Source organism: Notolabrus celidotus, chromosome 6 (genome assembly GCF_009762535.1).
Source record: "Notolabrus celidotus isolate fNotCel1 chromosome 6, fNotCel1.pri, whole genome shotgun sequence".
NCBI classification, from domain to species: domain Eukaryota; kingdom Metazoa; phylum Chordata; class Actinopteri; order Labriformes; family Labridae; genus Notolabrus; species Notolabrus celidotus.
Window position 1 is genome coordinate 36,129,266 of NC_048277.1, and position 23,063 is coordinate 36,152,328.

General features: G+C 40.8%; 2 protein-coding genes across 2 annotated transcripts in view; both read left to right on the plus strand.

Moving 5' to 3' along the window:
* Positions 1-4,616: 4,616 nt before the first annotated feature.
* c6h11orf96 (chromosome 6 C11orf96 homolog) lies at positions 4,617-6,048 on the plus strand. The gene has a single exon (XM_034685696.1). The coding sequence runs from the start codon at positions 4,947-4,949 to the stop codon at positions 5,325-5,327; it is 381 nt and encodes a 126-aa protein (XP_034541587.1). The 5' UTR covers positions 4,617-4,946; the 3' UTR covers positions 5,328-6,048.
* Positions 6,049-16,944: 10,896 nt separating this feature from the next.
* ticrr (TopBP1-interacting, checkpoint, and replication regulator) overlaps positions 16,945-23,063 on the plus strand; it is a 42,767-nt gene continuing 36,648 nt past the window's right edge. Inside the window, exons 1-10 of the mRNA XM_034686371.1 lie at positions 16,945-17,808; positions 19,960-20,191; positions 20,382-20,620; positions 20,924-21,158; positions 21,375-21,513; positions 21,665-21,792; positions 21,897-22,079; positions 22,187-22,332; positions 22,639-22,739; positions 22,871-22,964. Coding sequence (XP_034542262.1) covers positions 17,134-17,808; positions 19,960-20,191; positions 20,382-20,620; positions 20,924-21,158; positions 21,375-21,513; positions 21,665-21,792; positions 21,897-22,079; positions 22,187-22,332; positions 22,639-22,739; positions 22,871-22,964 — 2,172 coding nt within the window. The 5' untranslated portion in view covers positions 16,945-17,133. The remainder of the gene's footprint in view (positions 17,809-19,959; positions 20,192-20,381; positions 20,621-20,923; positions 21,159-21,374; positions 21,514-21,664; positions 21,793-21,896; positions 22,080-22,186; positions 22,333-22,638; positions 22,740-22,870; positions 22,965-23,063) is intronic.

Genomic DNA, 23,063 nt, shown 5'->3' on the forward strand with positions numbered 1-23,063 from the left:
TGTGGAATTGTTAAAAACTGCAGTTCCTGGAGTGTCCATTTGAGGAAGTGCTAGAAACCACATACACACCCATTCAAAGAAGCTGATCTTTACAGCAGAAATAAACATGTTTACAGCCTGGTACAAAAAACGAGTGTAGTCTATATAGCTCATTTCTCTTTCGGCACACACTGTACGGGGGTGAATTTTTTCATAACACAGAAGTTTCAAAGATATAAAGGTTATGAGTTTTCCTTAACGAGAGGTACAGCTGACTTGATTGACAGGCGGGAACACTGCAGCTGTTAGAGGCTCAAAGCCCGCCTCTCTCCCTCACACTAGCTCAAAAGCAGTTAGGTTGAGTTCAGCATTTCCAATATGGCACCCGTCGATGATTGGCTTCAAAACAGCGCTTCAGGAACAGATGAGTGACGTCACGTATGCTACGTCCTTTTGTTATACAGTCTAGGACAGGCTTTAAGCGTCCTTGTAAACACCTACAGTGTGTCCACCTGTCAGTGAAGTCAGCTGTGGCCCTAATGATGCTAGAATATGCAAAATCTGTAGCTGTAAGATCTTCAAAACCAATGATTTATTCTGTTTTTCTACTGTAAAGTTGAACACTTCAACATGGGACCGAACAGGGACTGTCTCACTTTTGGACTCATCCTCAAGTGACCACTCTAGGAACTGCAGTTGTTGACGCTTTCACATGTGCTCTGTTCCTCAGATCTGAAGGTTACCTCTTAGTCTCAGCAGCAATAACAGTATTTTTTGTACTGTTTTTGTTAGGCCTGTTTTGTTTGAGTGTTGAGTATTCAAACAGCAATGAACTTTCAGGTGACATCCACTGTGTGCGTCAGTCCCTGCTGCTCACGCCTTTACTGTATGTTAGAGGAGAGCTGTGAGAGGTAACAACCAGGAGCAATGTCAGGCACGTGTATTTAGTTGTGACACATGTTTCTCATCCCCCCTTTTCTTTCCTTTCAATTCATCTAGGCTACTTCATTCCAGTTTCTTGTCATGAGCTTTTAGATTAAGATCACAAGGAGGCTGCTTTTCAAGTTTGTGTCGAAATAAAAGTTTCAGATAAGAACTGAGTCGGATTTACGTCCCTCTGGGAAGAAAACACGGGACCTGCCTGCTCATGTGAGAGAAGACGTAACCGGCCCAGCTCATCAACACTAACCTTGACATGCAGCCAGCAGCCAGGCACTGACAGATGTAATGTGTTCCGGTTCCAGTTAGGATGACGTGGCTGGTTATCCAGGATGATGCTGGGACTGCTGGTGAGCCACTTTAGTTTGTGGACCTGTTACTAAGTGACGGGCTGAAAGTCCCGAGTGACTTCATGACCTGTACTTTAACCTGTTCCCTTATTTAGTAAATGAAAGACCCATCTCTTAAGTTTTGCTTTTGTGTAGTGTTTGTTTTATAATTTTTTTAATTTATCATTTTACAATTAATTTTAACATTTTATTGTTTTATTCATTTTTAACTCTTTTTATTTTTTTTTAACATTTTCTCATTATCTAACTACTTATTATTATTGCTATTTTAATGCTTTTAATTATTTTCATTTTATATTTCCTTATGTATTTATGTTTTATCTTTAATTATTTATTTCTTAAATATTTATGTGTTGTTTATTTACATACATTTTATGACAATTGATATGCATTAGTCTCTACTTTATCTAATTTTTATTCATTTTCAATTGCTTTGAAGCATATTGAATTGTATTTGTTTTCGTGAAAGGTGCTCTATAAATAAAGCTTGATTGATTATTTAGCAACATCTCAATATTTAAAGCTCCTGTGAGGAACTTTCTGTGTGTGTTGACTTTGGTGCCCCCCTGTGCACTAAGTGATCTTCCTTATTTTGTCCTGTACATGTGTAAATTATGTTATCTCCTCCTGCTTTCAACTAACAGTTAACTATTTCACTCATTAAGAATATTTACTGCAGAAAAAGGGTTTTTCGTGACATGCTGTCCATCACCTCATCTGACACCTACCCTCTCACAGCGATTTCAGGCTTTAAAATAACAAACCAGAAATGATCAATACCTTTTCTAACAATCTTGTTTGCTTTTCTAGATCATAAAGAGGCATCACTGTTCATTTCAGTCCATTTCATGACCACTCAAAAACTCCTCACAGGAGCTTTAACTTCTCAGAATCAGATCAGAAATACTTTATTTATCCCGGGGAGGGAAACTGGGTCATTACAGAGCTCTTATAAACAGTATGTAAGAAAGTCAAAATATTAATAGAAGAAGATCTAAATACAAATAAAATAAATTATAATAAAATAAAGATCAAATAAAATAGGATAAAATAATAATAAAGTATGTACAGAAGCACAGAATACTTAGAATAAACTGTTACAATAAATCTGATAGATATTAATATTCCTACGAGAGTAAAGTAACATCATATAAAGCAACTGTCACGACTGGAGCCCTAAAATATCGTCTTCTTGCTTCAGTAATTTGGATGGTTGTTGTTTCTGTTCCTGAAACAGGAGCAGATATTTGTTGCAAAGACAATGCAGCAAAAATTAAAGACTCAATGGGCGTCTCAGAGTTAGATAAGATAAGATAAGATAAGATAAGATAAGATAAGATAAGGTAAGGTAAGATAAGATAAGATAAGGTAAGTTAAGGTAAGGTAAGGTAAGGTAAGGTAAGATAAGATAAGATAAGGTAAGGTAAGGTAAGGTAAGGTAAGGTAAGATAAGATAAGATAAGATAAGATAAGATAAGATAAGGTAAGGTAAGGTAAGGTAAGGTAAGGTAAGGTAAGATAAGATAAGGTAAGGTAAGGTAAGGTAAGGTAAGGTAAGATAAGATAAGATAAGGTAAGGTAAGGTAAGGTAAGGTAAGGTAAGATAAGATAAGATAAGGTAAGGTAAGGTAAGGTAAGGTAAGATAAGATAAGATAAGGTAAGATAATAAGATAAGGTAAGGTAAGATAAGATAAGATAAGATAAGGTAAGGTAAGGTAAGGTAAGATAAGGTAAGGTAAGATAAGGTAAGGTAAGGTAAGGTAAGGTAAGATAAGATAAGGTAAGGTAAGGTAAGGTAAGGTAAGGTAAGATAAGATAAGATAAGATAAGGTAAGGTAAGGTAAGGTAAGATAAGATAAGATAAGATAAGGTAAGGTAAGGTAAGGTAAGGTAAGGTAAGGTAAGGTAAGATAAGATAAGATAAGATAAGGTAAGGTAAGGTAAGGTAAGGTAAGGTAAGGTAAGGTAAGATAAGATAAGGTAAGGTAAGGTAAGGTAAGGTAAGGTAAGGTAAGGTAAGATAAGATAAGATAAGGTAAGGTAAGGTAAGGTAAGGTAAGGTAAGGTAAGGTAAGGTAAGGTAAGATAAGATAAGATAAGGTAAGGTAAGGTAAGGTAAGGTAAGGTAAGATAAGATAAGATAAGGTAAGGTAAGGTAAGGTAAGGTAAGGTAAGGTAAGGTAAGATAAGATAAGATAAGATAAGGTAAGGTAAGGTAAGGTAAGGTAAGATAAGATAAGATAAGGTAAGGTAAGGTAAGATAAGATAAAATAAGATAAGATAAGATAAGATAAGATAAGATAAGATAAGATAAGGTAAGATAAGGTAAGGTGTAAGATAAGATAAGATAAGATAAGGTAAGGTAAGATAAGATAAGATAAGATAAGATAAGATAAGGTAAGATAAGATAAGATAAGATAAGATAAGATAAGATAAGATAAGATAAGATAAAATAAGATAAGATAAGATAAGATAAGATAAGATAAGATAAGATAAGATAAGATAAAATAAGATAAGATAAGATAAGATAATACTTTATTGATCCTCGGGGGAAAAGTAGAAGAATAAAGGTAGAAAAAATAGAGAACAAATAAAGAAAAAATAAACAAATAGAAATAGAAATAGATAAATAAAATACAAATGTAAAGGTATATACAAATGTTACACATGGTATAAATAGTTAAACAGGCAGTTTGGACATGTTATGAAGTTCAGCAACCCCTTAGTTATCTCCTGTTACAAGGTTATAAGGCAGGAATACCTCTGTCAGTCTCTATCCAATGAATCCTCAAGCTTATGTTGTACAATTAAAAAAATACACACAATAAAAGAACAAAGATAAATGATAGACAGTGCAGGAAGAGACAGAAAACTCAGAGAGCTTATTTGAAAGGCCTCCACCCAAATAGTGTTTTAATACCAAGAATTAACTAAAAAATACTGAGGTTACTTCATCTGTACCTGTTGTTAGACTCTCCTGCATTAAGTCATAAAAACATGTTGCTCATTCTGAACTTTTGCCACTTTTTCTGATGTTCTCCTCTCTTCTGTCTGACTCTGATATTCCTCTACCGTTCCTGGACCCCCTCCCTCCCTCAGCTCACTCACACACACACACACACACACACACACACACACACACACACACTCCCTCGTCACGTTTATTTTGGTGGACTGACTGAGTGACTACTCCGAAAGCCGGAACCATGACGGAGGGAGAGAGAGAGAGGGAGGGAGGGAGGGGAGTGGGAGTGGGAGGGATCAGGTTGAAAGGGGAGAGAGAGAGAGAGTGTGTGTGGGTGGTGAGCTGCTATATAAGACCCTGCTGGAGCTGTCTCTGGCATCAGACTCAGCGGACCCAGATTCACACACCAGAAACAGCAGAGAGAGAGAGAGAGGAGACTTCGAGCAGAGGTGAAACAGAAGCACTCACAGTGAAGAGCGAGGACAGAGAGTCAGCAGAGCGACGTCAAGACAGCTGTTCTTCAAGATACCTGTGAGACCCGACGAGGAGGTTTGAGGACTTTTCTTTGGCTTGATTCTGGATGAACTCTTGAAAAAAGAAACTCATCTTCAAGTAGGAGACATTTTTAAAGGAGCCATCAGTTGTCTTCTTCCAGCTGAGTTCATACTTACAGCCAGATTTGATTTTGCCCCCCTGTGGATCTGTGTCATCAATGGCTGCTGTGCGTCAGATGGTTATGGAGGCCTCTGGTTTCCACGTCCTGCCGGCTCACCTTATGGCCTCAGCCATGGAGGAGTTCCCCCAGCAGCTGCCGGTCCCAAAGGGCCCAGCGAGGGGCAAAAGCCGCTCCCGGAGGTCCAGAGAGGCTCGCTTCAAAACCCAGCCGGTCACCTTCGCTGAGATCGCAGAGGTAGAAGAAGAAGGTTCCTCCCCCCTGGAGGAGGAGAGGGCACGCCGCTCCTTCCTGCAGTCTCTGGAGAACCTGCGGCGGAGCACACAGACCCTCCACTGCCCACCCACCGCTCACCACAGCTGCACCCCCACTTCCACACAGGCCAGTCTGGACTCCAGTGACTCCGACTCCACTCAGTGAAGGGTGCTGGTCTCCAGGCGCTCTTGTTTCCCGCTTTGCCTTGACGCCGCTTCAACTGGAGGCCGACTGAACTGAACTGAACCAAACTGGCCTTCCTGCCGGCCTGCCTGTGTGTGAGCTGCTGCTGTCATACAGAAGTCTGTGTTTAATATATACTAACATACCATCACACAGTATATAGCTGAAGATGCACCTGATGCACACCTGTACAGGACTGTGTCAGCGCCGCAGGCTGCTGCTGCTGATCTGTAGATATGATGAGTGTAAAAGTAACAGACGACACACGACCTTCTTCAGATGTATTCCTTTTCTACTCTAGAGCTCTGTGAGGAAAACTTGAACCATGAAAGTTTGCTGATATTTTTCCACTTTGAAGATGTAAAGGTATTTTTGTGCTCCAGTTGAATTGTTTTCTACCCGACCAGTCACCACAGGAAGGACTGCTGTGAAGAGTTCTGACTTCTCCCGCTGTAAATACTCTGACTGAGCAGAGGACCGAGCTCTCGCTTCAGATTCTCAAACAAAGCCTTTAAATGTTTATTTATTCTTTATTTGCTCATAATGAAGTGGAGTCGTAGATGTCAAATTTGATTGCTCTTTCTGACTTCTGAAGTCGCCTCGACTTTCAAAGAAAATAACCTTCATACTGTATATTTGCTTCACTTTTTACATGTTACAAGATTTGTTATATCAACTTTAATAAATATTTTTAAGGATTAAACGAGTTTCTCTGTTTTCACTTCTGTCTCAGTTTCTTGAAGTCATGTTTTTGGCATTTTGTCTGCACAGCTGGAGAGAGACAGGAAGTGTGGGGAGTCAAACCAGAGACTGCTGCAGAATCGGTACATGGGGTGCACACTTTAAAGGTGACATATCATGCAAAATGGACTTTTTAATGGTTCTCTACCTGAAATATGCGTCCCTGTCTATAAACCTGCTGAGAATGAAAAGAATCAATTCTGCCCCTGTTCTGAGCCCATAGACTGTATAAAATACAACTCAACCCCTCCTCTGTTGTTCATTCCCTGCACAAATGTATGCTAACAAGGAGCTTAGGAGGGAGGCATGCTAGTTGTAGGCTGTCTTAATAAACACAAAGGTCGGTTTGACTCCCCACATCTGCAGATTTGAAGATCCAGTGGATGGCTTGTATTTTTCATGGAAAAGTGCTAGCGCTAGTTAGCATAGCCACATAGCTACATGTTGGTAGCTGTGTACCAAGACACACGTCGACATACTGACAAATAAAACAACAAGAAACACTAAATCTGTGACCAATGGTTCAGAAAGGTCCTGCTGCAGGCGCCTCTCCATCAGGATCAGATTCTGGATCAGATTCAGAGGGTTGAGGTAACGCGGGTCTCTGAGCAGTCGAAATGTAAACATTAGATCAACATGCTGGAGAGCCGAGGGAACATCCACTTCCTGAGGGGGCGTGGTCAGAGAGCTCAGTCTCATTTAAAGGCACAGACACAGAAAACAGACTGTTCTGAGGAGGGCTGAAAAAGAGGGGTTTACAGGCAGACCAAAATCTGATTTCAAAGTGTTTTTATGAGCAATAAACTTTAAAGACATGTTTTGGGGACCTCTTAGACTCTTAGGCTGCAGCCTCTGTACATTGGGCGCATGCTTTAACTGCAAACCGGCACCCCCTGTGGTGCAACTTTTGAGGACTTTTTGAGTAGTTTACATTGAGTTGTGTTGTCTTAACTTTATTTCTAACATCAACTGAGCTTTTAGAGTAATCTAAAAATATAGCAACTGAAAGAAAGTCAAGTATGTTGATTTAAAATGAATAACAACATGTGTTAGACACAAAAAGATGCACCTAGAGCACTATAATAACCTTAAATAGTTTATATTTGGTGGAGAAATTACAACATAGTATCCAACAGAATGCAAAACATAACAAATTTAACTCAGGAAACTTTGCATAAATACCAGCCATAGACTGAACTCTTTGTTATGTTATAAAGAGGCCCAACATAATCCACCTTGCACAAGAACTCTGTAACATTTGGTGACAGTGGCAGGGAAAAACTTCCTTCAGACAGGCAGAAACCCTGAGTAAGACCAGATTGTTTAAAGTCTGATCAGCTTGGTTGAGAAAACAGGATATTAGAAGAGAGACAACAAGAGAGAGAGAGAGAGAGAGGAAGTTTAGAGTCAACTGGAGGTGATGTGTGGCCCTTACAGGCGGTCTATCTTCATGGTTCTTGTGAAGGTAAACACTCTGACTCGTGTGTAAACATCAACTCAGCACTGACTGCGTGTTGCTCTGCTGGTGACGCACTTTCAGTAATGACACACACTCAGCCACAGAAACCAGAATCACCCTCCGCAGCCTCGCAGAGAGCCGCTGAAGACCCTGCTCTCTCCTAATCCACTCGATGACAGGTGAAACGTGATGCATGACTTCCATCCCAGCACGAGTCAGCGGCGTGTTGTTGACCGAGACGACTCTGCAGAGGCTTAAGTAGACAACCTGCTTGAGTTGCAGCTCGGTGACTCGACTAAAAATAGACTCTGATTTAGTAGGTTTGTAAGATGAGAGAGATGTTCTCTCCAGAGGAACGATGGCTTCAGTGTTGGGATATGATGTGATTGCTGTGAGGAGATGTAATCTCAGAGGGAGATATATGAGATCAATGTTGGTGAGAAGGAAAGGGACAGAAGAGGAAGTGACCTTTTAAATATAAGGATCCAGCACTCAGTCCTGAATATCTAAAATGTGTCCCTTGGACCTGAGACCGTTAAATCCTACATAATACAACTGTTTAAAAGTAGTCACAATTATAAAGTGTCATTGTTTAGGGGGGGGGGGGATACTTGATAAATGTTGTTAGTGTTTGAACTCAACAGGCACTGTGCAAGTCCACCAGCTCCTTTGGCGGAAGAAAGGCAGTTCTCCAGATATTGGGGACATCATTTGTGAGTAAAGAAAGATATAATATGTGTAAGAGGTCGGGCAATAGAGTCTGCAGCTATCTTTAAAGAATAGAGCTCCAGTTCATCAGGACCAAGCCGGGGAGAAATGAAGCTAATGCAGAAGTGCTAAAAACTGCAGTTCCTTGAGTGTCCACTTGAGGCTGGCTCCAGAAGTACCGGAAACCACATACACACCCATTCAAAGAAGACGATCTTACAGCAGAAATTAAAATTTTTACAGCCTGGTACAAAAATGGATTTGGTTTGAATGGCTCATTTCTCTATCGGCACACACTGTACAGGCATGAAGCTTTTCATGACTCAGCAGTTTATAAGATATTAAGATTACAGGTTTTGCATAATAAGAGGCACAGCTGACTTGATTGACAGGCAGGAACACTGTAGCTGTTGGCGACGAGGCTCAAAGCCCGCCTCTTTACATCACACTAGCTCGACAGAAGTTTGGTTGAGTTCAGCATTTCCAATATGGCTCCTGCCGACGATTGGCCTCAAAACAGCGCTTCAGAAACAGATGGGTGACGTCACAAATACTACGTCCATTATTATTCAGTCTATGATCAGGACCTTCAGATTTTGATGTGTCCAATATCTTGAGGGTTTTGTGTGATTCTGAGACTGTAACAGAAGTGAAGTGAGACTAAATACTACATCTGATAATAGGCCATATAATTAATGGACGTAGTGTCCTTGACGTCACTCATGTGTATCTGAAATAGAGTTTTGAAGACTATCGTCGGTGGGTGCCATATTGGAAATGCTGAACTCAACATAACTTCTGTTGAGCTAGTGTGAGGTAAAGAGGCGGGCTTTGAGCCTCCTCGCTAACACCTACAGTGTTCCCGCCTGTCAGACAAGTCAGCTGTGCCTCTAAATATGCGAAACTCTTAATCTTAATATCTTCGAAAGTGCTGAGTTATAAAAACTTCACCCCCCTACAGTGTGTGCCGATCGACAAATGAGCTATCCAGACTACACTTGTTTTTTGTACTAGCCTGTAAACATGTTTAACTCTGCTGTAAAGATCTGCTTTTTTGAATGGGTGTGTATGTGGTTTCCGGTACTTCTGGAGCCAGCCTCAAGTGGACACTCTAGGAACTGCAGTTTTTAGCTCTTCCACATCGGAAGGTTACCACTGCCAGAGGATCTGACAGCTGAGGGACTGTGTCAAGTTGGATTAAAAGACTCCAATGAAGTCAGAGGCTTTAAGATGTTCATTAAAAGCCAAGCATTTTGGTGGAGGCTGTAAAAACGGCCATGTTGAGAAAGTTTTTGATTGTTTGGTGTTCGTGACAGGAAGTTATCAGCTCTGGCTCTCTGGAAACCATCCGCTCTCATCTGCATCACAAATGTGACAGCCTAAATCATTACTACACGCTGTGACAATCCAACCCTTCAGCTACATCCAACAAAACAAGACGACCCACCTCCTGCCTCTGACCAATAGGAAGGCCGAGCTAAGACCAGCTAATTGCACGTAAAACGGTCCCCATCTCTCTCACAAACACACATTCGTCATCGTTTGTCTAGTGCTCGTAGAGCTGTCACACTTAACCACATCCATGGTGTAATTACTGCCTGTTATTGTGTGTGACAGCGCAGGTCTGGGGCCGTTTACGTCAGTCAGACTTTGCTAAAGGAGAGATACAAAGACACGCAGATTAGAGACATAATGAGGGGGGAATAAATGTTAGTGTGAGTTCAGTTCACGGATCAGTTCATGCCTAAACGTTACACCCACTTTCTGCACGTACCTCGTGTTTATGTTGCAGAGGAGATAAGGAAGTGTGTGCAGCATTATCAAAACGACTTTATTCATTCATTCGTCTGATTCTGACTGCATCACAGATCCTCAGTTTGCTAGAAATGCTGTGCTTTAAATAACAAACGTGCATGGTGCCATAAACCTGAAGCTTTTTTCCATTGGGGCCGAAAATAGTTAATTTCTCTGATAATTCTCCATTAATACAAACCTTTGAAACAAGACTGACGCTCTAAGATTGCACTTGAGTTTATTAAGGGTTAAATCCTTCCCTACGGGAGGTACAGGCTTGGATAAGCTCTAAAAGCAACTTTCATAATCTTAAAATCGACAGAAAAGCAGTGTGGAGAGGTTTAAGGAGGGTCATGTGACCCCGTGACGTACATGATGTGTTTGTGAACATCCAGGCAGCCTGCAGAATAACATAACAGCTCAATCATCTGTTAGAAAGAACCGGCAGCACATGGAACAAGCTGTGCAGTTTGCTCACATGTGCCAACCTTACAGCTGAAAATACAGAGTCTTTGTGCGACGCTCTTTTCTTCCTCTGATGTAGGTTTGATGCTGAGATGTTTGAACGTACGTCACTGCTTTAAGTGTTCCACTTTAAGGATCGTGTGTGAGGTGAAGCAAAGACAAAGAGCTGACAGGATACAGACTCAAACACAGCGCTGCTTTCGGTCTGTAGGAAGCAGTCTGGACTAATATTGTTTATAATATTAAACATGCTTTTGGTTTGTTTTTACTCACATCAGATGTTCCCAAATTCAAGACCGCAGCAGTTAGCAATCTTTGAACATCCTCGTTTAAACCTGATTCTCAATTAAAGCTGCAGTAAGGAACTTTAGGATCGTGTTGATTTTGGCACCCTCTATGGGAACACCTCATAGCTTCGCTGATCTTACTCTGTATGTGAAGATTATGACGAAGCAAGCTTGTTGGCTTTTGCAGATCATAAAAATACATCCGTATCAATTTTAATCCCTTTCACAACCAGACAAAAGCTGCTCACTGAGGCTTTAACACTCGATGCCGAGTTTAAGTAACCACGGTAGAAGTGGGCCTACAATGCAGATTTCAATCAATCAATCAAGCTTTATTATAGAGCACCTTTCATACAAATCAAATGCAATTCAAAGTGATATACAGCGATTGAAAACAAGAAAAAAGCACAGTTGAATTATTGCAAAACATGCTTCATATTAAAAATCTAAATGGATTTTGAAGTAGACACTAATGAACACCAAAAACAAAACAATAGAATCTATGTAATTACAATAATTTAAAGCAACAAAAAAACAAAACAATAAGAATATAAATAGTTCAAATGAATACATAAAAAAGGGTAAGGATAAACGTTTAAGATAACATAAGTTCACAAAAATAACAATAAAACTGAATAGACAAATAAAAAATTAAAATTAAAATTAATGAAATAATAAATAATTAGTAAAATAATAAAACTACATAAAAAAAGAAATTAAAGTACTAAAACAATGAATCCCTTCATAACCAGACTGAATAGATGCTTTTATTAGTTTACCCTTTAAAGTCTCAGTATCTCAAGTTCCTCTCCGATCCTCTTGCTGGTTGTTCCATCATCTTGAAGCGCTGAAAGAGTTAATAAATAATCCGTCAATTTTCATTTAACATTTTGTCAAATCACATGTTAAATATAAGTAGCCTTCTAAACACAATTACCTTGTGATCCCCTTCAAGACCCACCAATGAACCACCAACCACATCTTGAGAATCACAAGCCCTTTAAACACTACAAGTTCAACACCTTTACTACACCTTCATATTTTTACTTTAACTTGTTATATTGGTGCCCCAGTGTGTGTTTTTACATGGCTTTAAAGCCTTAAAGAGGCCCGAGAGGCATAACGTGTACAGAAACAGGGGGAGCTTCACATACAGTACATACATTACTCTGCCTGCTTTACATTACTCAATACAATAATCCCGTCTGGCCCCTGTAGCACCTCTACTGTAGGCGAGACATCACTGGGGCGCATTTAACACCCAAACTGAACCCTTAGTGTAAAAAGAGCCATTGACTTACATGAATGTTTACTGCAAAGAATGAAATATGTGGTTCAAAGTAAGATGTGTTCAATTTGATTGGAACTTCTAAGTCAGACCATATACTTGAAATATAACATTTAAAGTCTATTTTCTCTAAAGTCTACTTCAGATCATTTGGTGAGGTGAGAGAGGTGAGAGAGGAAGTTGCAGCTTTGAATCATCAAATATTTTTATCTGTATGGATCTCAAATGTCACGCTTTGTTTAAAGTTGAAACACTGTTTGCGTAATTTTCATTTATCGTAGATCCTGAATCATTGCTGTAAACTGGGATTCTAATGATGCATGCATCCCAGCATTATTGGGCAAAACATACAAACATTTATTTAAACAGCTTTGAAAAACACTTCCTGTTTGTTTTTTGAAATGTGTTGAAATGTTTCCTATCAGTAAAGAAAGTAACTTCCCGGTGAGCGAGTTTGTCCCTGTTTTGATAAGATGAAACCCTCAGTTATCACCTCTTTCAGGGGTTTGCACACTAAAGTAAAATTACCACATCCCCTTTAGTCTATGTTCAACTTCTTTGTTGTATTTTTCACCTGATTTAAACGACTGAACCTGATTTAACATTTCTGGAAAGCAGCACCAGAGGAGAATGTCTCAAAATAAAACAGAGTGGCCTGTTTGGTTCCTACAGCAACATTATTGCATGCTCTTGTCGTGTTTCTTGGCTCTCCCTTCACCACCAGAACAGACCAAAGAAGGAGAAAATTATAAATATGTCATTTTTAAAGAAATGTCCCCAAAAGAAGCCAGTCCTCTCCCTTATTTGTAGTCCAAACAGAAGCCAGGGGAGCAGTCTGCAGGGACCCGAGGATCAGAATACAGTCTGTCCCACTTCAGTGATGAACACGAGACTTCATGAGCACTCATTCCCAGGTCAGCATGAATGATATCTGGTACCATCCTCTGCCAAGTTAAACACATCTGCTCAGTGATTCCTCCAGCAGCCTGTAGAGCGTTCTGTTAAACAGCCTGTTGGTGCTTCTGTGAGTTTGCTTCAGCTCACATCTGCAAACTCGGCCTGATTGCATTTTGATGAATCTATGATGGTCTGTTTTTTGGGGCCTGTCTGGTGTCCAGTGAGGTATGCAGTGAGCTCCAAGGTGACCCGCTGAACCCTCTGATGTTTACGCCATCAAATAAAACTTGAAGCCTGAGGTCAAATAAACACCGTGGGTGTGATGGAAAACCAAGAGGAGACTGTTTATTTCAACTTAAACAAGATGGTTTATCTTTGGAGGGACAGAGTGAACAACTTTTATTAAGTGTTTGAATCATCAGACAACACAAGGGCACAATTTCTCATGTAACCAAGCAGCAACCTCAGGCCGCAAGAATTGAAGCCAATGCAGAAATGTTAAAAACTGCAGTTCATCGAGTGTCCACTTGAGGCTGGCTCTGGAAGTACCGGAAACCACATACACATCCATTCAAAAAAGCTGATCTTTACAGCAGAAATAAACATGTTTACAGGCTGAACACTGAAGCTGTTGGCGAAAAGGCTCAAAGCACACCTCTTTACCTCACATTCGCTTGACAGCAGTTTAGTTCAACATTTCCAATATGGCTGCTGCCGACGATTGGCCTCAAAACAGCGCTTCAGGAACAGATGGGTGACGTCACAGATACTACGTCCATTATTTATACAGTTTATGCATGTAACCAATACCAAGTGTAGTTTAAGTGCCCTCCCCCTTCTCCGTGTTCAAGATTCTTCCCTTCGTCTTGTTCATTTTTTCATGTATTTACATTATTTTCCTCATGTTATGTCTCAAGTAGTCATCTCTCCAATTCATGATTCCAGGCTGAAATAAAGGTAATTCCATGCACGTCCTGCATAATTAGACTTATTCATACCTTTGTGTAACATTTGCGTATACCTTTTATATTTTTTTAGATTATTCCATTTCTTATTTATTTGTACTCCATTTTTTTCCACTCTTATTCTTCTTGTATAACTGCTACCACATCTGTGTTCCTGCAACAACCGAATTTCCTCCCTGGGTATCAATAAAGTATTATCTTATCTTATCTCATGTGCATTTAAACTAAAAGTATGAGCCTGTTTTCAAAACTTAAGAAGAAAGTAGAGATCATTTTGTTCAAGTTTGGGGCGTGAAGTTGAAATGTTGTCGATGCAAGCACAGCCACAAAGTCTTTTTTACTGTCTCACTTCCCCACCCTGCCTCCCTGTGGTCTATACCTGCACATGAGGGAATTTTCTACAAGCTAGAGCTAGCAAGCTAAATGCACAATAACAGCAGAGAAATGTAGCTTAATACTGTAAACAATGACATAGATTCACCTTCAGTGAGGAGGTGTACGTCCATGTGTTTGGGGAGCAGCTCTGATGTTTTTCTTGTGGGATATTTTTTTAATCTATCTTACTTCTCTTATTTCTTAAAGTTGCCTACCCCAGCTTTAATGAGTTAAAGATGCAAGAGGAAGTTCATCATTAGCTGCATCTCTCTTATTTACCCTTTGTGCTTTTGTTTTTACCCCAGGAATCATCTCCTGCTCCAGTTACATGCATGAACTTTTACCCCTGTCAAAACTTCATCACTTTTAGTCACTTATAGGTAACCTACTCTGCTAAATGTGCACGCATTTTCATCCTGAGTGTGTTTCAGTGCACAGGTATGTGTGTATTGAGTCTTAGCAGCAGCAGCTACTGAAAGCATCCTTGACCTACATCCTAGTCTCATGACTTGAGGACACAGTTAGCAGAGTCTGGAACATTCAGCAGGTTCTTTCATCTCCCTCTCTCTCTATTTCCGGGCCTTTTTTTAAGCTCTGCATCTCCCCCTGGTGCTGCAGAAAAGAGGTGATTATGGATGCAAAACATAAGGTGACCCACATACCTCATCTCTGAGAGCTCCATTTCTTTTAAATCTTTCTTTTTCTGGTTTGCCCTCCGGCCCTGAGAGGGAAAAAGATTACATAGACACAATGTTGTGACTAATTACACATTTCAATATGAAATATGAATGTTTATCTTTATCTTATATTATCATTAAATGACATGAACATGCTTTACAAAAGTCAACAGCTGTAGGACATATAGATATATATATATATAGAGGCACTTTTGGGTCAGAATAAGAGAATCTGTCTTTGCTCAAAACTTGTGGGAACTCTGGAAAAACCAGTGATAAGGCCCAGACCTCCAGATCAAAGCCAAATGTTGCTCTGAAAGAGCTTTTTTTTCCATTTAAGGCACTGAAAGACAGAGTGGTCGAGGATGCCAAGCTCTCTTTCTCTCTGCTTTACTTGGCACACCAGAAAAAGCATCAGTGGACCAACAGAATGGAGAGAGTGACTGTGTCCTTGATTGTTTTTGCTTACTCTGTCACTTTAATATTTTTCTGCTATTACTAATTGCAGCCTGTATTTATATTTACCACTGCTGGTTAAATCCCTGAATGTAGGCTATATTTATCACCTGTTTGCAAGCTTTAAGAGCATCAAAGTGCATATTTAATACTTCCATCTGTGTACATTTAAACATTTCCCTCGATTAGAATTTATTAATTCTGTTCATTTATGTTACATTTTTAGTTTTCACTCACTTTTGCATGGCAGAATTCTGAGATTAAAGTAAAAATTCTGACTTTTTTTCTCAGATTTCTTGATTTTTTCTCAGAATAATAATAATAATAAAAGAATTTGACCTTAATGTCAGAAAAAAAAAACTTCTGAATTCTGAGAATAAAGTCCGGATTCTGACTTTAATCTCAGAATTCTGACTAAAATGGTTTTAATGGCTTTGGTACGGAAGAGGATGAGGGCCACTGGACAAAAAATTAATTAAGGTCAAATTTTTTATCATTATAATCATTATTCTGAGAAAAAAGTCAGAATTCTGAGATTATAGTCAAAATTCTGACTTTTTTCTGAGAATAATAATAATAATTTTAAAAAAAAGTGACCTTAATGTCAGAATAAAAACTTCAGAATTCTGTTTTTTTTCCTCATAATAATAATAATTTAAGAAAAAATTGTCCTTAATTTTTTTTTTTTCCAGTAGCCCTAATCCCCTTCCGTACTTTGGCAAATATTTACTCCAAGAATAAAAAAAATAAGATCTATTGACGAATTTCTACTTTAAGCAAAAATTTCAGTGGTCTATAACTCTCAGAAATGTTAATAATTCCTACTTTCAGACAAACAGGGAGACTAATTGCCATCCGTTATTCATAAGAAACTAGCTTTTAAAAGTTAAATACAAGTGGGCGGGGCCTGTCGCCCGTGCATTCAAGTACTCCTCGAATGCTCGGAATTTTAAGATGCGTTCGCTACTGTTGAAACCACACGGACTATTCTGCAAGAATTATTATGCAATATAATTCCTCAGAAACACCAAGGTTAATTTAGTTGTAAAGCAACAAACGTTTACATCCTGAAAACGTATAATTTATAACAAATCCAACAATAATTCGAAATACGTGGAAACGCGTAAACAGATTTAGACCAGCGTGTGAATATTTTAATGTGTATGCATGAGTGACAGCGCGAGGTGTTGTTAAAACTCTCCAAGTCAGTCGCCAGCTCTTTATGTATTTTTTCGGGTCATGTTAATGTAGGAGTGTAATCTTTTGAGCGTCTCAATTTGAATATTTTTCCGGAACATCAGCAGCCCCTGAATGCACCATCATGCCTGTGAATGTTTCACAGATTCAGTCCAAGATTTTGATTGACAGCACACTCCTCCAATCACAAGTTGTTATGACAGTGGTGGTGTCTCGTCACAAGTCACATGACAAACTCTCGACCAATTGAGTCTCTGCTGTAACATAACGCAGCCAATCACAGCGAAGGGGTGGGCTTTAGTTGAAGGAGCGCGAACGTTAGAGCAGAGTGACGGCGACGAGAAAATGGCGAATGTTGTTGAAAGTTTCAGCCGTTGGAACAAACGTTGGGCCTTTAACTCGGTTTGATAATGTTTAAAGATGTAATTTATAAAGCTAGTTCATGTTTGTGTCGCAGCTGAGGCTCTTTAGTTAACGGTATGGCTTTAATGCTTCATAACTTGGTGTTTGTTATCGATGTGGATTATGAAGATCACACTCCAGCAGACCAAGTGGACGTCAGGAATCAGTTACTGAAAAAAGGAATACTTCAGATCCTGCTTCACTTCAGCTGCAAACACGGATTAGACAAAGTCCGATGGGGTTATAAGTTCTTCCAATCAAAGACTGGTCGTAACGCTCCTCTCCTCTCAAGGGGGTCCGACTTCAAGGAGCTCCGGCACAAAACCTTCGAGGACTTCGAGTTAGAGTTTGAAGCCAAGTTTGACGTCAAAGATAAACCGTGTGTCTCTCAGCAGAAGCATCAGTCCACATCAGTCCAGAATGCCCTCAAAGAAACCCTCCTGGACTTCCAGTGGGACCGACCAGACATCACCTCTCCTACCAAGCTGTCCCTGAGGCCCAGGAAGTCGACCCGTGATGCCCGGGGATCGAGTGTCTCTCAGGAGGATGAGGTTTCAAACAACGGGAAGAATGTGGTGTTTGTGGTCTCTGAGTGTCCACGGTCCAGGTCTCAGCTCGTGGACTACCTGTGTGTGGGAAAGCAGGACCTGAGTGCAGATGTGACGGAGCAGATTGTGTCCAGGGGCCTTCAGGACATGCTGGTTCAGAAACAGGTGGTGCTGCACTGGATTGACAGCAGGTCGTATCAACAGGTGAGAACTACACCAGAGAGAGCTTCAGGGGATCAAAGGGGATCTCACGATATATCGATACGATAATATCGCGATACTGCATTGTGCGATAATTAATTAAATGAAGGACAATCATATTTTAAAACATCACAGATACTAAAAGGCAACTGAAGAGTCTCCTCCTGTGATCAAATATGGATGCCAGTGATAATATATTTGTGTTGAATGCCTTACGAAAAGGATATATCACTTTGACGTTTTGTCCCACCTTTGGTTATTACTCTGCAGGAACAACCTTAGGGAGACCAGGGCATCAGCAAGAGGAGACTGTTCAGCTAAACATAGGAAGACTGCATTTGGACAGTCTGCATTTTCAGTCAGAGCAGCAGGAAAATGGAACTCAATTCTTACCCACATTAGAGACTGTACAAGCCTCAGTGTTTTTAAAAGTACACTGAAATTATGGCTCAAGGAAAAACAATCATGTGCTCATCTGAATGCATCAAATCAGAGACAATGAAATGTAATTTTAAATGTGTCGTTATTAGTGATGGACTGTGTTGAGTAGTCTATGTATTGTTTCAAATGCTAGTATATTTTTTTATCGTTTGTATTGTACATTTGTTTACATTTTCCTGCCCAGGGACCACAGATGAAAATTAGCTTATAGCTAACTCTGGCTTGACAGTTTTTGTTTTGCATGGCCCCCCCTGTCAAATAAACTAATAAATAAATTTAAAAAAAATTATCCGAGCACAATACTTAAGCATGCAGCATCTACTTCTACAACTGTAAAGCAACCATTGACACTAGAAGTGGATTGATTTATCCAAAGGCAAAGCAATGAACACTTTATATGACATATTATATGATGGGACAATAATGTGTGGCATACCTCAACTCAACTCAACTTTATTTATAAAACACTTTAAAACGACCACAGCCAAAACAGAGTGCTGTACATAAATAGACAAACAACGCAGGCATAAAAACAATTAAAACACAGGATAATAAAACAATAAAAACAATAAAACAATAAATAAAAACAAACTATAAAACACTAAAACAGGAGTAGGACCTCATGCAGGGTTCAAAGCCAAGGAATAAAAATGGGTTTTAAGACAAGTTTTAAAAATGGTGTCTACATAAAGTGTCCCCAAAGAGAGTGCTCTGTGCTTTGTTTTGTAGGTCTCTCTCTTTCTCAATCTCTATCCCTCTTTCCAACCCCAACACGGTCTCAGCAGATGTGTGTCTAACATGAGTTTGGTCCTGCTGGAGGTTTCTGCCTGTTAAAGGAAGTTTTTATAGACGTGCCAGACTCCAGTGGCAACATCTACTACTATCTGTCTCACAGCCACCTTAATTTCTCTTTCTCTTATTCTCCTCTATCCCTCTTTCCAACCCCAACTCGGTCTCAGTAGATGTGTGTCTAACATGAGTCTGGTCCTGCTCAAGGGTTCTGCCTGTTAAAGGAAGTTTGTCCTTGCCACTGTTACTTGCTAAATGCTGCAAAGCACAAGCTCTTAGTTATGCTGCTATAGAGTTAGACTGACACACTGGGATCCTGTCTTTCCCTCTCTCTCCTCCCTCTGTCTCTCACTCACTTTAACTCTTCCTGTCCCATTAAAGTTACTAACCATAGACCTTTCTGGAGTCCCTGAGCTCCCTTGTCTTGTAGGTTTACTCTGGATCTCTGCCGTAGACGTTCCAGACTCCAGCTGCTACAACTACTATCTGTCTTGTCACCACTATAATCACTCTCTCTCTTCATCTCCCTCTATCCCTCTCTCCAACACGGTCTCAGCAGATGTCTGTCTAACATGAGTCTGGTCCTGCTGGAGGTTTCTGCCTGTTAAAGGAAGTTTGTCCTTGCCACTGTAACTTGCTAAATGCTGCAAAGTGCTCTGCTCATGGTGGATTAAGATGAGATCAGACTGAGTCCTGTCTGTAAGATGGGACTGGATCTGATCCTGTCTTTGTTAATAATAGAACATAGAGTACGGTCTAGACCTGCTCTGTTTGGAAAGAGTCTGAGGATGACTTTTCTTGTGATTTGGCGTGTTTATATGTTTATAGATGCTTTAGAACCTGCATGGTGAAGACATTTCATCCAAAGTGCTTTTTAAAATGCATCACTGATGTTGGCTATCTTTGATCTCTTGTCTCCTGCAGGTCATGAAGAGTGAGGATCACCTCGGCTTTGACAGGCTGTCGGAGGTCTTGGCTCTGGCCGGTGGGAAAGTGATCCCTGTGGTCGCGCTGCTGAACCTCTGCGGCGCTCAGAGGACAGACTTCGGTAGAGACGCCTTCACACTCAAGTCAAGCATTGGGTACCTGCTGTCCTCTGAGAGGCTCCATCGCCTGGCTTTCCCAGTCTCGGGTGGTGTTCTGCGGTGGGGGCAAGGTGGGTAATATGAAAGTAAACAGAGGGCTATCTATTAGTGCAGAATCTCAAGGCAAGGGACAAGATGTTGGATGTCATGTAGACTTGTCAAAGTTGGTTATATGCCATGCTTAAAGAAAGAAGCATATCTCTCATCAAGTAAAGAATGAGCTGCCTTTATTCATTTCGTTTCTTTTCCTCCCCTCACCAGGTGAAGAGTCACAGAGCTGTGGGATCGTAGTCGAACCCGTGTCTCGCAGACAGAAGCTTCTCCCCGAGTCGGTGGACGTGTGTCTGAAAGGAGTCCTGCAGAGCTGGGACGCCTCGTCGCTGATGCAGACCTCTGCAGAGTCATGGGTGCTCCAGTGCTCCAGCAGCAGTGATCAGGAGGAAGCTGCTGCTGCCCTCCAGCAGGTCCTGAGGGAACTGTCTGCTCATGGTCTGCACATGGTGAGACGTCCTAACACAACGGGGCTGTTGTACACAAGATGCACGAGGCTTCCCTGTCAGATGAAATGTTTCTTTATCCTGCAACATCTTACATATGTGATCTGTACATGTCTTATTAGATCTTTACATCATACATGACAGATTTGAACACCTCCATCCATTCTGTTATGACTTGTAATGATCAGCCTGTTCATTTATGTTGTCTCTGATAAATACATCATCTAAAAGAACGTCCTGTTTTCAGTTGTCCCTGCTTTAATGTCCTTTCTTAAATTTCCTTCTTGTCTTTTTATGCTCCTGCAGCTCTCTGAGGTGAACGACAGCGGTCTGGTGTGCCCGGCAGTCCTCTCCCCGTTGTCACACTCCACAGCTCTGCTCACCGTTCTCCGGTCTGGCGTCACGCAGCTCCACCGGTTTCCAATCGCTGAAGACATTGACCTCGCCACGGATGACACCTCGGCTGATCTGCCGGAGGTCGTGAGCAGCGTCCTGGGGGTCGTGTATGACATCATGGAGAAGGACAGCGACGGCATGGATGGTATGGATATGTGATCACTTTAGAATATAACTTGCATTTCACTAGGACTACAATAAGGATGTTGTTTTGTCACCAAAATAAAAGTGTAATGCAACAAAAGGTTGAAGGAGGGTTTGTGGCCGAAGTCCACTGTTCCCTTATAACAGGATCTCCTCTTGACCTCGGTACAGTTATGATATATGACTCTTAAATTGTTGGTTTGTTTTTATTTTTTAGCCAAGTCAAAGGATTATCCGGTCCCTGAATGGGCTCAGCAGGAAATCAATCACCGCCCTCTGACGACAGGCGCGTTGGAGAGCTGGTTCCCTCAGTCCGACCACGCAGGAGTGAGTACTCATTTGATGGAGTCCATGAGGTAAGAAGATTACAGCATCAAACGTGTCGTTTAAAGTCCATGAAAAGGCAACAGATAGATATTTAACTCCACAAATTTAGTTTCCTGTTTAGAGAAAAACAACCATCAGGGAGGAGCTTGTTGCTGATGCTTTTCTTCCTTTGTTGATCAGGTTGCTGCATGCAGTGCCAGAGCAGAAAGAAGAGGAGGAGTCAGCTGTGTTGCAGCAGGAGCTGCTCAGTGGTCTGGCTGAGTTGTATCAAGCGTCCAGAGGCAACGATGTCAAGAGGGGCAAGAAACGTGAGAATGCTTGTTTTCATTTTTCTGCATACATGCATGAAGGTTTCTGAGAAGATGCAGATCCTTAATCTTTTTCTTTGCTACTTCCTGTCTTTGATCTGCAGGTGGCACCCAGCGCACACCAGTGAAGCAGAAGATGAAGACCATGAGCCGCTCCCTGCAGATGCTGAACGTAGCACGGCTGAACGTGAAGGCACAGAAGAACCAGGCCGAGGCGGAGCAGCCTGAGAGGCCGGGGAAGAGAAGGTCGAGTGACAGGAAGAAATCTGAAGCGGCAAACAGCATCAGTGAGTGTCACGGTTCAAACTTCACCCACTCTTCCTCTGTGAGAAAGTACATGACCATATATCTGATAAAGAAGGAACTTGAGTAATGTTTTATCTCCCTTTGACAGGTTTCAGCAGCGAGGCAGAGCTGCTGTCCCATCTGACGTCCAGTTATGAGAAGACGGTGGCAGAGAGAGATGCACCCCTCCTCACTTCAGTTCAGCAGCTTCTGTCTGCAGTGAAATCCTTCCTGGGGGCAGAGTCAGACCTGAAAGTAAGACACAAACGTGTTCAGACGTCACCTTTAGATTAGATTTACTTCATTACTCCTGTGAGAAAGATTTCCTCGGCCAGCAGGGGAAAAGAAATATGCAGCTTAGAGGATGATGTGTCATAAGATCAGAGACGGAGCACCAAACTGGCAACTACTTACACAAATCAAGTAGAGCATCAAAAGTACTTCAAAGTACATGACTACAACATTAGTTAACACTCAGAAACACACGTTAATAATATATAAAGTTAAGTCCAGTTGAACAGCAGGATTGTGATTGTTTTGCTCTTCTGAAATGTTCTGCAGGTGAAGACTTCTCAGTTCGTCCAGCAGCATCTCATCAAGACCAGCAAATCAATCAGGCAGCAGTACGGCTCCACTGCTGACGTTGACGGCAAAGTCAGAGAGTGAGTGCTTTTTATTTTAGGATGAACGTGTATTTCTGTGGAGGTCTGTTTGCTCATCAAACAAAGATTATCAAAGTTATGTTTTCATGTCAGTTATTGAAGGTGTTAGTAACTCAGGTTTTGTCCTCTAGGTGCAAGCTGCAGGTGTTGTTGAGGCTGGACTTGTGCAGACTTTTCTCCTCAGAGCCGTCAGACTCACTGGACGCTGATCAGATGGCAGAGGAGGTAAGATCCTCGTTATTTAAGCGGGTTATTCTTTATTTTATTTAATGGTGAAAAAGAGAAAAATAGCTGGGAGTGGAGTGTGTTTTTTTTTTGTAAAAG